The sequence below is a fragment of the Arvicanthis niloticus genome, chromosome X, assembly GCF_011762505.2.
Source record: "Arvicanthis niloticus isolate mArvNil1 chromosome X, mArvNil1.pat.X, whole genome shotgun sequence".
NCBI lineage: Eukaryota > Metazoa > Chordata > Mammalia > Rodentia > Muridae > Arvicanthis > Arvicanthis niloticus.
The window spans coordinates 64441687-64455869 of record NC_047679.1 but is presented as its reverse complement, the minus strand read 5'-3'; the positions used below and the strand labels follow the sequence as shown (position 1 = coordinate 64455869).

General features: G+C 34.1%; 1 protein-coding gene across 1 annotated transcript in view; it reads right to left on the bottom strand.

The window, feature by feature from the left end:
* Window positions 1–303: 303 nt before the first annotated feature.
* Window positions 304–14183, bottom strand: part of LOC117695315 (uncharacterized) — a 41469-nt gene continuing 27589 nt past the window's right edge. Inside the window, exons 5-7 of the mRNA XM_034486170.2 lie at window positions 2402–2484; window positions 1636–1774; window positions 304–900 (exon numbers count right to left, since the gene is read on the bottom strand). Of these exons, the coding sequence (XP_034342061.1) occupies window positions 778–900; window positions 1636–1774; window positions 2402–2484 (345 nt within the window). The 3' untranslated portion in view covers window positions 304–777. The remainder of the gene's footprint in view (window positions 901–1635; window positions 1775–2401; window positions 2485–14183) is intronic.

Below are 14183 nucleotides of genomic sequence, written 5' to 3'. Positions count from 1 at the left end.
TGGACATTAATACAGAAATGTTTGTCCAGCTTGTTTTCTTTATATCATGAAACAAAGGTGTGTTGGTGTCTTCAGCAACAGGTTCTTATCAACTAGTTTCTGGTGACTAACCAAGAGGGACATTAAGAGCCTGCATGGAGTGGAGGGCTGTGAAGTCTCCCTGACAAACAGTTCATAATATGATATTCTATAGCCAGCCACCACTGGGATTTTTGCTTTAAAACCCCATGGTTTTTAGGAGCAGCACTATCCAGTCCTCCAGGATTCCCTTTTCTCCCCTCTCCTAACAAGGTTGTAGTTTTCACATGACAATTTTATCCACCTTTTATTTAGGTTAACTCTTCCTTATGCCTCACTTTCTCCCCACACTTTTCTCTACCTCATGAATCTTGGGATTTGAACTCACGTCATTAGGATTGCCAGTAGATGCTTTTATTAGTCATTACTTTTTATAAGCAGTTTGCAACTTATCTTCTTTTCATTTCACTGAACATACTAAAGAATTCCATGAATAAATACACAGATATATTGTGTCAAAATTTGGAGATAATGAATACATGTTTGTGATGAATTAATGGAATTGGATACAAGAAATAAAAGGTTTTCATAATGGTCATCAGGAGGGGGTCAATAAAGAAAAAATCCAAGGCATAAAGAAACTAATTATCATAATTATAAGAAAAACAAAGTATGTAGAGCATGGAAATCATATTTGTCATATTTTCCTGGTATATAACAAGATTGGTGTATGTAGGTTCATTTTTCTCCATTGTGAAATTAGTAGTTAGATATCATGTTTGCACGACCAATTTTGTAAGGGATTTCTGATCGTTCATAAACTGAATATTTCTTTTCTTTTGGAGGATACGCTGCTCGTGGGACCCCGGCTGTGGAAAAATCCTGCAAGGAAGTTGAACATATCAAAGTAATTACATTACATTTGATAAAATGTTTAAGCTTGCTTAGATATAATATTGAATTAGAAAATTAAGCATATGTCATTTCATTAAAATGTTTAATTACCATAAGTCCATAATTATTTAAACCAATAAAGTGTTTCTTTTAGTAAGTGAATTTTAGCTGCTTTTGAATAACCACTAAATACTTGTACTATCAGTCCTCTAAACTGGCTTTGATACTGTACCACTCAGAATCTATTCGGTAAAAGAAGCAAGCATTGCTGGGTAATATGTATTTAAGGAAAATAAGTAGTTTTGTGATACTATCAAAGTTCATTTTGTTACTGTACAAGATGAATGTTAATACACCCTTAAGTAAGTCTCCCTGCATTTAATCACTTTGCATTGGTTTCAAATCTTCTTTCTAATAATTACATATTTAAATATTTTATATATAAATTATAAAATACAAATGAATACAAAAACATGTTATACGTACTTATATATACATTAACACCTATTCTATATTATGTATCCTATTTCTTTGATTCTCATTTCCTAATCCAATTATACAAACTGAAATAGTAGATATAGTAATTTATATGAACTTTGAAGCTTTTATTTGCCCTGATTTTATGTCATTTTAGTATAATGAATTCTAGTATTCACTATGTTGTCTGTACTGGAATAATAATTACAATAACTATAAATAGAAATTGAAATGTTTTCTACATACAAAGTTTGGCTTCATGTACATGGTTGGCAAATGATTGTTTCCATAGTTTACTGCAGGATTACTTGGTCCTGGAGAACCATTCCAGTTAAGATATGGAGAGTTGTAAAGACTGTCTTCTTTGTTTTCTTGAGCAATAAAGCTATTTTAAGAATAAAAAATTAAATACTTCAAAATATAAAATATGCATATATTGTTAAATTATATATAAAGTATATAATGTTAAGGTATTATATTATAGATAATTATGACTTTATTATATATGAAACAAATGAAGTCTTGCAGAAGTCATTAGATTGAAACAAGCATAATGAAATAATGGTGTATTCATAAGACTCAAAGTACAAAAACCATTTTTCTTTGAATTATATTACAAAACCTAAAGGATTAATAGGGAATAGTCACTATTTTCTTTCTTAGAATGGCTAAGAAGTTGTGATACTTAGTTAAATGAGGATGCACAGCATTTAATATTCTATAGCTTAATTTTGGTCACTTCTGAGTTTTTTCTCAGGAAATATACTAAAGAGCTATATTTTATGCTGTCAGAAATACCATTATATAGATATTTACAGTTGGAAACAGTGTTATCTCTAACTATGCCTGTTTCTCTCTGCAAATTTGCCTCTTATCCAAAAAACAAACAAAACAACAAAAACTCAAAGAAGTTTAAACTGTCTAAAGCAATTCTTTCCAAATAAGATACTCTTGTCTCCCTTTTCTAGTATTTGTATTTTGCACTTCCCTTTTATAGAATAAGATGGCTTACTTGGAATTTGTTCTGGATAATTGTGATGATGGAGAAAAAGAAGTTCCAGAAAAGGCTTCCTGGTGGGAGAAACTCCATGGATTCTGCACAGGGATTTTTTTTTAAGAGGGAGAGAAAGTGGTTAGTTATGACTTTAATGAAATGTGAAAATATAGTGAATAATAACTCACATTGCATCTCCATGCTAATATCTAAGTATCATGATAGTGCTAAATCACTTCCTACATAATGACATGTGAAAAAAGTAAGCAAGAATATTAGGAATTTTGCAAGCATCTACTAATTGATCTGACAACTATCATCTGTCACCTATCTAGCATATAGAATGGCATTCTGAACCACTGTAAATGGAAGCTGCATTTCAGACACAATCTAAGCATTAACACTTTTAACCAAAGATTAAATTTAAGCCCATCTTTCAACTGTCATAATGTGGAAAACTTCATATATACAACAGTTTTATGACAAAATAGCTCTGGAAGAGAAAATTTAGGTTGAATACAGAACCACAGCATCAGACAGCTAAAGTATACTATATTGTATGTTTTCTTTTTAAGAAAATCCATGAAAATCAATTGATTAAGTCTTTGAACTCAAAGACCAAAATACCTCAAATGTATGTAAAAGGGCTGACTTGTAACAGTACAGTTTTGAAGCAAGATATTCAAATTTTAGTATAGATGTGAAACATGTATAGTAGATCCAATCTACACAGAACCTAATCTTTTACACACTTTAACTATGAGTAGAGGTACAATACTGTGTTGTGGCCATTTAGACAGACAGACATTTAAAAATTAAGGATAACTTTAAATAACTACTTTGATACAGCTAACTTGACAATGAGAAGTTTCAGATAGTCTATAAAATTACTCATGTACTTACTTTGACATAGACATGGTTAGATGGTTATGTACATCATGATCCATGTGGGTTTTACTTTCTCCTTGAAAAACATTTTTTTATGTATTATTTCATAAAATTTTGAGATATCATACTCAACAACAAGGATTCATTGTTTTACATTCATGTTGATGCAAAGAGAGTAAAGGGCACATTTGTCTACCATGAAGCAATTTGTAGCCTATCCCATCGATTTTAAATAACAAAGAGAAAGCCACATGGAGGAATACTTTGGGGGTACAAAGGTACAGGAGCTACCAGATATAACATTTAAATAAATACTCAAAGAGCATAGACATCATCTGTGTTTCTTTCATAAATACAAAATTTTTTACAGTGGAATCTATGATAATATTATGAAGGATAACCAAATAGTCATGTGCATTAAGGTACGGAGGTCCATCTACTATAACTAGAACAGCCTAAGCCTATCTTTTGAAAATCACAGACAAGGAAGCATTCTGTTCTTTCTCTTCCTGAATGTCAATGATGTCTTCCCAATTTTTATATAATACAAGCCATCTCTATGAAAATAATACCTGGAACCAGAAGAACACTGCATCGTGTAGAACAAAATCTGAATTTCTCAGAGGTAGTTAATCTTTTAAAATTCATGATTTAAAAAATAAACTTACACTAATGCACTATTCAGCCTATACTATAATTGTCTTGTTCTTAGAATCTCCCCAAACTTCCAAATCTTTCTCCATGATCTTTATTCTCAGCTAATAACCTCACTTTTTAAAGATTATAATGAATGAGGAAACCCAGACCCAGAAAGACAATCATCACATGTTCTCTCACTTGCTTTTCCTAGTGCTACATCTTCAGATGTTGTGTATACAACATGGAGCAACCACAGAAACCACTAGCGTATAAGGGAACCATGAAGGAAATAACAGAAGGGAGTTTACAGAAAGTAGAAAAGGAAAAATGGAGAATTAGGCTCCAAATGGGAAAGGGAAGGGAGGTTAATACAGAAGGAGAGGGAGAGAGAAGAGAAAAAATAGCACTGTTTTTTTTAAAAGCTTCAAGTAATATTATTTTATAGTTACCAAAAATTGTATATATAAGTATATGTGCATATATATATATATATATATATATATATATATATATAAAGATTTTATGGCACTAGAGCTAGCAATGTCACCGTAAACAACTGTAGACTGGCAGAAACCTCAGTACTAGGCATGAGAAATTTTAAAAACAGTTGTTAAGGGTAGTCCAAGTGACTCATCAAACAATATTGACAATGGTTGTTGCCCTGGGTTGTCTCAGGAGGTTAAAGGTAAGCTTCTGTTGCTAAATACTTCACACTTAGGACACAAGACCCAGATTATTTGATCTGCAGCTAAGCGGAAGGCCTGCTTCCTATGGTCTAGCTATCATGGTACCAAAAATTACTATTCAAGCTGCTAAGGGAAGGAAACAATTAATAGTCCTTCCTATCTATCTACAACACCTCTGAACCAAAACAATGACCAGCATGGCAAGATGCCCATAAAGCTGCAGTAAGCAACAGTTATTTATTTAAATTTAAGGCCCATCCAACAGAAGGGAAACCATGTCTGGTCTTAGAAACCTAACCTAGGACTACTAAAGTCCTGTATCTAAAAGAGATCTGCACCTTTTGCTAAACCCACATTAATTCCTGCCTACATTCTGAATCTTGTCCTTTTATCCACAGGAAGCTTATCTTCCCAGCAAATGGGGAGCATCAGAGAAGATCTCAACTGGAGACAATATAGAGCTTTATTGTATGGGTTTCAGGAGCCTACACAACATCTCCTGTATCTTTAGCTCAGTGACCTCAGAAAGAGGTTAGAAAGATTTTAACAACTAGACCACCAGGAAATCTTCTGTGAAACACTCTGTCATAGAAATATCTTAAGAATGGCAACATCAATGGGACATGCTAATATGGGAGGAAGAAAAGCTCATTGAATTACACACTTGGAAAAGATACTATAGACAATTGAGAGGAGAATTAGTCTATTTCAGGGATGAATCTCTAATTGTTTAATAAAATTGGTGATTGCTGAAACCTGATATATACACAAACAACAACAACAAAAAACAAACTTACCATCTTGTCTTTATATACTTATACCTCTCTCTCTCTCTCTCTCTCTCTCTCTCTCTCTCTCTCTCTCTCTCTGTGTGTGTGTGTGTGTGTGTGTGTGTATGTGTGTGTGTGTGTGTGTGTGTGTGTGTGTGTGTGTACACGAGAGTAATTTGGGAGTGATGGGGACATGGAGGGAGTTGGAGGAATTTAAGAGGGATGGTAGTAGGAAACGGAAAGTGGGATGAAGAAGAAATTTCTAGTTGTGTCATGTGATACAGATTCAGAGATGTCTTGCTGACCCATGGGAGGACAAATGATATTTGGAGAGAGTATAAATAGGACCCAAAGGAAAGAGACAGGTCACTTGAATTACGTGTAGTGTGCCCCAACTTCACTGATCTCCACTATATTGAGAAAGGCATGGCAGAAAACTCCTAGCATTCTGGATGGTCCTGGTTGCTCCTGGTCACTCGTGCTGATTTGGCAGAGGCATCATCTGGATTGTGGTATTGTTGCTGATTCAAGTTTGGTATCCTGACACTACTGAACTGAATTCCTGGTATCCTGACAAATGGAGATTGGAATCACCCCAAAGAACTACTCCAAACAGGTACACATCCCTTTTTACTATTCACCATCTTTTCTCCCCTACCTTTAGATGGTGGGCTAGAAGGGAGTTTGAAGCATTTGAGAACCCTTTATTAAAATAGGTTTTGAAAACTCTAAGCCTACAGGGGGAAGTGATATGATTATATTCTAATTAAAATGTCTACATAAAGAAAAAGAAAAACGTCCTGCTTGTTGAATTGTAAAAGACAGAGAGGACTACTAAATTTATCAAAATATCAGTGTCCATTAATACTCTAACATGAATAAAATGTGTAAGCTGATATCAAAGATCCACTCCTTCCAAGTCATCTCAAGATAAGACCTCTTCTTGCCTAAGGATTAGTGCCCAGTTATGTACATTCTTACAGTAACAACTTACTGTCCATTGAATCATACTTACTAATACAAAGATACATATGAGACAGAAACTCTCTTAACTACTACATTACTGCTTCATGTCTCTGCTTCCTATTTCTGTAAAATGACTTTAAAGGCTGTCTATCATCATTGTCACAATTATTGCATCTTCCTTTCACTTTTGCATCTATGTCTAGTTTGCTTCTGCCTCTACCACATGGCTAAAACTGTACTTGTTAATGTTATCAACCACTTTCATATTGCCTAATGCAAACCAATTGTGAACCACCGTCCTCATTTCACATGCTTTTTTCAGTACAGTTTGATACAGTGGGTAATTTCCTCTTTCTTGAAATATATTTTCAGCTCTCTATTATCAAGATATCACACTACCATGACTTTTCTCCTATTACTGTGATTTATCACAATTTATTTTGTTAATACAGCTTCTTTATTAACAAACCTCTAAATGTAAAATCTAAGGGCTTGTTAATGAGTGCTTGCTTCCTTTGTAATTGTACTACAAATTTAAGTTTAGTAGTGTGACATTAAATAGCACATATATCATCATAACAAAGATTTCCAGCCTATATGTGTCCCTTGAGAATCAAATTCACTTACCCAACTACCTATTCACCACTGCCATTTATAAGTCTAATAGGTATCTCCAACAAAATGTCAAAACCAAAAATTTTGATCGCTCTGCACACTCACACACCTGTTCCTCCTCCAGTGATCTCATTTCATTAGTTCCTCAAAACATTTCTTGTTAATTATGCTACCTCCTGTTCTTCCTCTTTCTTATTCTTCCATATCTTATCCCATTTGAACTTCCTTCTCCATTATTCCTCTTTTCTTCTTTGTGTCACGTATGTTCTGCTATTCCTCACTCTTTGTTTTTTTTGTTTTTTTTTTCGAGAGCTATCCCTCACTCTTAAGATCTTCTTCTCCTTTACTTTTCCTGACATCTACAGGTATTCCAAGTTAAATATTCAAACATGAATAATGTTAGGTTTCAAATATGAATGGGAAAATGTGAAATGTGTCTTTTGAAGCCTAGTTTACCTCACTCAGTATAACGTTTTCTATCTAGCTCCATCAATTTAACTGCAAATTTCATAATTTCACTTTTGTTTACAGCTTGATAAAATCCCATTGTGTATATAAATCACATTTTTATAAAGAGAATATTAATCAGGAACAAAATTTTTACTCACATCTTTCTGTTACTATTAGTAATTTTAATAAAAAAGAAAAAACCAATCAAAAGAAAGTATTATGAATGAAATTTGATTAGTTTTTACTTGAACATTTAGCATATCCACATTTCTTTTACTCTTGCTTCTTCAGGACTGACAATAATTAAGCACTGAGTGCATAAAATCTAGTGAATAGTGTTCATCTACCCAGAAAATAGATAACTTAAGAAAATAGAAAAAGAGTGATGGTACTTTTAAAGCATCTATGATACAATTAATCCAAAACCAGAATGAAATTGTTTTCTGTTTCTATTTCATAGTAAGAGCACAACCCCCCACCCACCCAATAATAACCTTAGGTCTCCTTTGATATATTTTGCATCAATTGTGAAATAAATTTTAACCTTTCTTACATTTTTTAATATATGCCAATTGGCTTGTGGAACTTAGAGAAAAATTCCCTTTCATGACTGAAAAAATCTATAAAGCATATATAAACGTGCCTAAAATATATCTGTGAGAGAAAAATTAAAATATATCAGGTATACACAGGCACATAATAAAATATTAAAGATGTGTCTTGTAAAAACCAGCAAAACAGCAGCAGAATCTCATTAAGATCATTCTTGCTAACTTACACTCTTCTTTGTTATGCTGAAATTCTCTTTGACCACAGTCCAGAAATATAATAAAATTAAGTATTTCAGTCATTGGCCAAAAGTTTTTCCTCTCTCTCAGATTTAAATTACACTTGCATGAGTGTATTCATGCATGCACCTGACCACATAAATATACACTATGTGAATGTATTGTAAGGTCCATTAAAATACAGTCACCTCTGTTTGCTTTCTGTGCTACCATTAACAACACCCTGAGGGGACTATAGAGTAGAACGAGTGAATGAATGTGCCAAAGGTGCACACTTTATAACTGTTGTGTTAATTAAATGCCTCATCTTATTCATGTTACAATTTCTTCCATTGCATAACACCTAATAAAGAGACTATGTATCTTGGGTTTTTAAAAGAGACAGCACAAATTTCATGTAATTGTTTTCAATAATAGAAGTCAAGGACTCATGTGGTTAAATCAGGGAAAGACTAGAAGAATCTGAGGAGGAGGGCAACACCATGGGAAGACCAGCAGTCTCAATTAACCTAACCCCCACCTCCAAGATCTCTCAGACACTGGACCACCAACTAGGCAGCATACACCAGCTGCTATGAGGTTCCCAACACATATACAGCAGAGGACTGCCTGATCTGGCTTCAATGAGAGAAGATGAACCTAACTCTTGAGAGACTTTGAGGCCCCAGGGAGTGGGGAGGCCTGGTGGGGTGGGTGTGGAGGGTAGGGTGGGTTTGGAGGGTGGGGACATCCTCTTGGAGACAGCAGGGAGGAGAAATGGGATGGAAAAGGAACTGTGGGAGGAGTGAGGACAATTGCTGGACTGTAAAAATGTAATATAAAAAAGAAATTGTTACATATATCATCTAAAGTAATCTCAGCCTTATGCAAAGATTTTAATGTAAATAAATATAAAATTGTTTAAAATAATTTTGGAATGATAAATATTTTTCTATGAAAAATAATTCTTTTACAAATATCACCTATCATTTTAAAATAGTTGTCTTTCAGATCCATGATGAGGAGAAAAGGGCATAAAACTTGCAAGAATGAGTCTATTTATCATCACATCAATTTTTTATTCATTAGGAGATCATATATGTTTCCAAGATTTGAGTGCAAGTTCTATATTAATCATTTGAGTCTCAGGTATTTATTTGAGTCTTGGGTGTTTATTTTATTATTAGTTCAAAATATGAATAATAGTATCCACTACAAAGTTTTCTGTTGCAAGAATTAAATAAGATTTGTGAAATCTTGAGCCCAATGCCTGGTGAGTTATACCTTTTCATTGAAATTGTCTCAAGGCCTGTTTTTAATGTAAGGTTATAACTTCCCCTATTATCCACACTATACTTTTCTCTAAGTACATTCTATATTTTAATGGTGCAAACACAAAGATAGACAGGTCACAGAACTTGTAGTCAAGACAGAAAGGATCTCAGGGAAAAAAATCCAAACAACAATGACAATATAACAGTACAGTCTCTGTTTCCAAAGGATAATGAGCAGATAAATTGAGATAATGTGAATAAAATGCTTTAAAAATCAAATAGAGGGCTACTGGATAGATGGCTTGGCAGTTAAGAGCACCCCACTACTGTTTCAAAGGACCTGGGTTCAGATTGCAATGCCCAAGAAGTGGCTTGAAACAAACTGTAATTTCATTCCATGGGATCCTTTGCCCTCTTCTGGTCTCAGAAGACAACGAATGCATGTGTTGCACAAACATGCATACCTGCAAAACGCTCATAACATAAAAATAAATGTTACCAATGGGATGGAGAAGAGGAGGCCCTTGGTCCTGAGAAGGCTCCATGCCCCAGTATAGGGAAATGCCAGGGTGGGGAGGGAGGCATGAGTGAGTGGGTGGGGGAGTGCCTTCATAGAAACAGGGAGAGGAAGGATGAGATAGGGGGTTTCCAGAGGGGAAACTGAGAAAGGAGATAACATTTGAAATGTAAATACATAAAATATCCAATAAAAAATGAAAAAAATGGGAAAATGGGTTGGAACACGAAATATAAAAGTATAAGGTTCTTGGACATTTGCAATCACTCTTTTTCTAAAAACAGTTTTACTAAGATGTTGTTAATATAGTATAAAATACATCCACTTAAAGTCAATGTTGTTTTCAGTATAGTCATAGAATGGTATAGTTATAAGTAAAATTGTAGAACATTTTCATCATCTCCAAGACAAAGCTCTGTTCTCATGAGCATTCATCCATCATTTCTTCTCAAATATTACACCATACTCCTGCCCTAGAAAATTATTAATCTGTTTTCTGACTGTGGAACCTCTGGAAATTGTGTATGAGCAGAATTATAAAATATGTAATCCTGTTAAGACTTACTGGCATTTTCACATACTGCAGTGTTTTCAAGTGTTATCCATGCTATAACATATATCAGAATTCTTATTTTTAATAGAATACAATAGTTCATTGTCAGAATATGCCGCATTTTGTGTATCTATTGATTGATGGATGTTTTGTCTCCTTAGTTTGTCTATCTTGAGTTTGCTGTAAACATTCCTGAATAAAATATTATTGGACTGTAGCCAATTCTCCTTGTTCTATGCTTACAAGTAGAATTGCAGGTCTTATGGTAACACTGTGGTTAACTCTTGGAGCAAGTGCCAAGTTGTTTCTCTGTGCTATAGAACATTCCAAATAGCAATGTAAGAAAATTCCAATTCAAAATGGTTCTCACTAGATGTTTTCTTTTCTCTTTCATTTTTTCTGCCTTAGAGTGTGCAGCACAGTTTTTCATTATGGTTCCAGTTCTCATTTCTCAGATAACTATTGATGATGAATATCTTTTCATGTATTTATTCTTCATTTGTACATATTACTTACTAAAAATTTATCTAGAGACTGTCAATTTTTAATTGGGTTATTTACATAAACCAAGAAAATGTGTAACTATAATCTACTAAAAATTGTCTTTTAGTTCTTATGTTTAGATTGTTTACCAGTTCTAAGTTACTTTGTATATGGTATGAGATAGATGTCTAGTTTACTTTTGCATATGAAGACTTGATGCTCTTCCTGAAGACCTTAGTTTGATTCCCATCATCCACAACCAGGGGGCTAACTGCCTGTAAGTCTAGCTCTAGAATAACCAGCATCCTCTTCTGGCCTCTGTGGACATCCACACATATGAAGCATACACTCACAGACAAATATCAGCGCAAATACAAGTACAAATACATTTAAATGGGAATACAAACAAAATAAAAATAAATCTCTGATTTTTTGATATGAAAAAAATAATGTTTCATCCGGATGTTTGAGTCTATTTCTCATATTGAGTTTCACTGGCACCCTTGTAAATACCAACTGATTGCTAATGTGAAAGTTTGTTTTAAAATTACAAATTTTATTATATTAGTTTCTATGCCTACCATTATGCTAATATATCATCATCCAAACCACAGGAACGTATTCAGAAATATCAGTCCTTCAACTTTCAAAATTTTCATTTTATTGAACACATTTATGAGATATAATATGTAATAGGCAACGCCCATATGGTAGATACACTAATCAAATCAGGATCAGTAAGGCTTCGATTTCTTTATCATGAATTTTTGTCTGAAATCTTTGAGCTCTTCTTTTCTAGACATTCAAAATACATACAATAGATTATCAGGTGCTATATTTATCAGATTGTGCTTTGAAAACTGCAACTTAATACTTTCATCATTGCCACAAATTATTTTTAAAGACCATTAATATTTCTCATGTTTAAAAAATTATCTTGTAGTAGTTCTGTACTTCTACAGAACCACAAAATAACCTCAGGCTGCTTAAGCAATTTTAAGCAAAAAGAACAAAACTGGAAGCACAACACTGCCTGGTTTTCAAATATAAGACAAAGTAGCTGGCAAGATGGTGGGACTGGTAAGAGCTCTTGCTGCCAAGCCTGATGACTAGAGTTTAGTCAACAGAACCCACATGGTGGAAGGATAGAACTGACTCCCTCAGGTTACCCTCTGACTGCCACATGCTTTCTGGGGAATGTGTGTAGCTATTGTAATCATATCATTGGCACTTATTCAAGGGCAAACCCACAGAAGACTGACTCAGAACGGAGTGCCAAGTGTTATCTCTGGGCATTCATAGCTAACTTATTTTCAAGTTGCATGAATGTGCACTTGTATAAAGCAATGGGCATTCATAATGAGATTTCTGCTGAGGTTTATCATGTACTTTGGACAGATTGACTCCCAGTGACCCTCTTAAATACTCTGTCTCATACTTTGATAATCTTCTGCCACTTCTCACGTAGACCTCTTTCTAGTTTCATGCCATATGTATATGCATATGTATATGTTTTGATATATCTATCACCTAGGTTCTATCTAAGATAAAATACATGCAAAATTATCTTCCCAGGTATGATTTATTTAGCTTCGTATGATGATTTCCTATTTTCATTCAAATGGTCTAATTTTGTTTTCCTACATGGCTAAAAAGTTTCCACTGTATTTCTTTATTTTATATATATTTAAATATATATAGTTTATAATATGTAATATTATATCTGTAATATATAATATGTAGCAGAATTTTAGCAAGAATCTAGAGTGATGGAGCCAAAGCTTTGAAGCCTTTTGTCAGTGATTGTTATCCAACATTTTACTGGGTTATTCATTTGAAGGATTCTCAGAACCTTTGCATAAATTAGTCCCAAGACAGTCCTGGTAAACCAGGAAGCCTTGTATGCCTGAGAATTGCTTAGGTGATGGGTCTTTCAAGATAACCCCTAATTCAGATAAGAAGTTTTGGTATACAGAAATTTACTTGATAAATGTGTCTTTTAATATAACAATAAAAAGAGCTTTAGAAAGCTGTCAATGCTCAGTCCTTCAGAGGCTGTATGAAGTCCTTTCCCCATACTCATACCATTGTTTGTTGTTGCTGGTATTATTGATGAGGGCCATTTTGACTTGGGTGACATAAGATATTAACGTATTTTTCATCTATGTTCTCCTGAAAGCTAAGGATGCAGAACACTTTAAAAGTGTTCCCTGGCCTGTGCATTATTTCTTTGGGGACATATTTATTCATGCAGCTCATTTTTAATTGGTTTGTTTGCTTTCTTGGAGTTTTTTCTCTACAGTAGGGATGAAATCTCTTTCATATGTAGCTAGCAAAGATTTTCACCCATTCTGTGTGCTGCCTCTTCATGTGATTGATAGTTTCCTTTACCATAGCTTTTTAAAAATTCCATGAAGTTCTATTTGTCAATTGTTTTCTTATTTCCTGTGTTACTAGAGTCATATTCAGAAAAACACTATCTATACTTATATGCTCAATATTATAGAATGATTTTGGCAAAAAAACAGGTGCATATATCAGTCTTAAAGAGAACACACATGGTATTCACTCACTGATAATTGGATATTAGCCCAGAAGATTGTAATACCCAAGATTCAACTCACAGACCACATGAAGAAGGAAGACCCTGTGTTGGTGCTTTGGTCCTTCTTAGAAGGAGTAACAAAATACTCAAGGGAGCAAATATGGAGACAAAGTGTGGGATCCCATGTGCAGTCACCAAAGGTAGACACTGGAAGGACAAACACTACATATTCATATATGGATTCTAGCTCTATAGCCATGCCATACCTATGGAAGCCAATAAGGGGATATGGGTAAAAGTAATTACTTTGGTTGGAAATTATTAAGCAGAGAGAAAAGGCAGGGATTGGGAGGTGGTTGGTGGGGTTGTAGGGGAAAGTAATTAGGATAAAGATTTAAAATTTCTATGGAAATCTGTGATTTTGTATTCTAAATAAAAAAATATATATAAAAAAATCTCCTTTCATTGCTTAATGGCACTGCTCCTAGAAACAGTGAGTTGCTGAACATTTTCTCCAGTCCCAAGGATGAGATACTGCTACTGGACTTGGTCAACGATGCCACAGAAGCCCTCAAAACAATGCAGGCTCTTGTCAATTCTTTGGCTTGCATGCCAGAATTAGAGACTATGATAGAATTGTTGGAGAT